We start from the raw sequence: 1,895 nt of genomic DNA on the forward strand, positions 1-1,895 counted from the left end.
GATCCAGAGACCTTCTCTTCCCTTTGAGGGTACTGAATGGTGTTGAACAGGGCTCGGTAGGCATGGGCCAGGCCCCAGCACGTTGCAATGATCTGCATGTCTCTGGAGTTGCCAGGGTGACAGCATACTTTGTCCAAATATTCTACTAACCCTTCAGGATTCTGCACTTGCTCAGGGGTGAAGTTCCAAAACACTGGGGGTGCCCATTGGCCTAGGTACTTGCCCATCTTGTCCCACACACCCTGCCACTCATAACTATTCAGCCTTGGGGTAAATCTCTGGATGATATTCTTAAATTGCTTACCAACTTTAGACAAAACCGAAACAATATTCCCAAGAAGTACCAATAGAAGTATCTTAACCACCCAAGGCTGTTCAAAATACTGAAAAGTTACTGTAATGAAGGAGGAAACATCATAGAAGAAGGTAGTGACACTGCCATTCTGTATTTCCTCCGTAAAAAAACTCTCAGAAAAGTTACTGTAATTGCTAGTTGTCTCCACGAAATGGTATCCGTGGTACAGTAACGGATTCATTGCGAAACTTACATACCACACTAAGGTCAAGGTCAATGTTCTAAAAACAAACCTCACAAGCGAGACATCACTAATCACAGCAGACCACAGCAAACTGCATAAACCAACACCAATCTTTAACATGTACAGCAAAAAAAGGAGCACGATGCAGATTATACAAATCAATATCGAGAACAGAGAAACCAACATTGTGACCCACCACTATTAACAGATATAAGTTCCTTAATACGCTCCGGTTAATCTGTTATTATCTCAAAACCCTTCGTGCCCCATGTTGGGCGCCAAAAAGGACTGTCGTGGTTTAACCTCAGTCGGCAACTAAGCACTCACAAATAATATTGCCTCAACATTTTAGGATCATTTTCATCATCATCTAAATTTTAATGGTCTTGGCAAAACTGACTTTGGAGGTACTCACACTGGATATTAATTAATTGGAGGACATTTACAGATATTTTGGAAAGAAAAGAGATTAATATATAATTCCAAGGAAGTAAAAAAGCTAATTTGTATCTCAGCATAATGATGAAAATGTGCTGAATTACAAGTTTAATCAGTTTATAGCATGAGGTCTTCCTGACTTTCAAAGTTAAGCATAAATCTGATATATTCATCCAAAATAATCAGGTTACTTATCCCATTGCAACCCTTATTTTACCTTTTCTTGTTTTCCTAATTAGGTAATAACCCCATGAAAATCCATTCTTGCCAGCAGTTAATTACCATTTGAGACTATAAAATCTTATAAAAAACATAATTTTGTCCCCATCCTAAATCCAAAACACAGCACTGTACCAGCTACTAGGAAGGAAATTAACTCTATCCCTGCCGAAACCAGGACAAGGAACTATTGCTTCATAGATCTCAAAATACCTGTCCATGCATTTTTTATGATTATCTCAAACAATATTGAAGCCATGTGTCTTGCAGATCTAGATATTCTTTAGACTAGAAGTCAGATGGATACAGAAGCAAATTAAGCCTCTCAGCATTTAAATAAAGTAAGCAGAATTCCAACAAAACACATTCAAGGTTTCTCTTGTGTCAGGAAGTAAAAAAAATCTTGAACAATAGGCAATTATGCTATCTCACATAGATCATGACTCCAGATTGCTTAAAGGTCAACTCAGTACATAATTAATTGAAAATACTAAGGCAGATACTAATTATTTATCCCGAAGGAGGGAACAACAGTAAAAAAATCCACAATCCAACAATCGCCATCCTTGGCAATGTTAACAAATAGCCAGGAAAGGGTTGAGTAGTCTGCAGACAGAGTTTTCCTTGAGAAATTACTCATCTGGGTCATGGTTGGGTGCCTTCGCCTAAGGCTCAGCCCAGGCTGAGGATTGGGGTTAG

At 38.7% G+C, this 1,895-nt stretch overlaps 1 protein-coding gene across 1 annotated transcript in view; it reads right to left on the minus strand.

Annotated features, from left to right (window-relative positions):
- Positions 1 to 227, minus strand: part of MTDH (metadherin) — a 38,572-nt gene extending 38,345 nt beyond the window's left edge. Inside the window, exon 1 of the mRNA XM_009324442.1 lies at positions 12 to 227. Coding sequence (XP_009322717.1) covers positions 12 to 227 — 216 coding nt within the window. The remainder of the gene's footprint in view (positions 1 to 11) is intronic.
- Between the last annotated feature and the right edge of the window lie 1,668 nt (positions 228 to 1,895).

Source organism: Pygoscelis adeliae, unplaced genomic scaffold, assembly GCF_000699105.1.
Source record: "Pygoscelis adeliae isolate BGI_AS28 unplaced genomic scaffold, ASM69910v1 Scaffold145, whole genome shotgun sequence".
Taxonomy (NCBI): Eukaryota; Metazoa; Chordata; class Aves; order Sphenisciformes; family Spheniscidae; genus Pygoscelis; species Pygoscelis adeliae.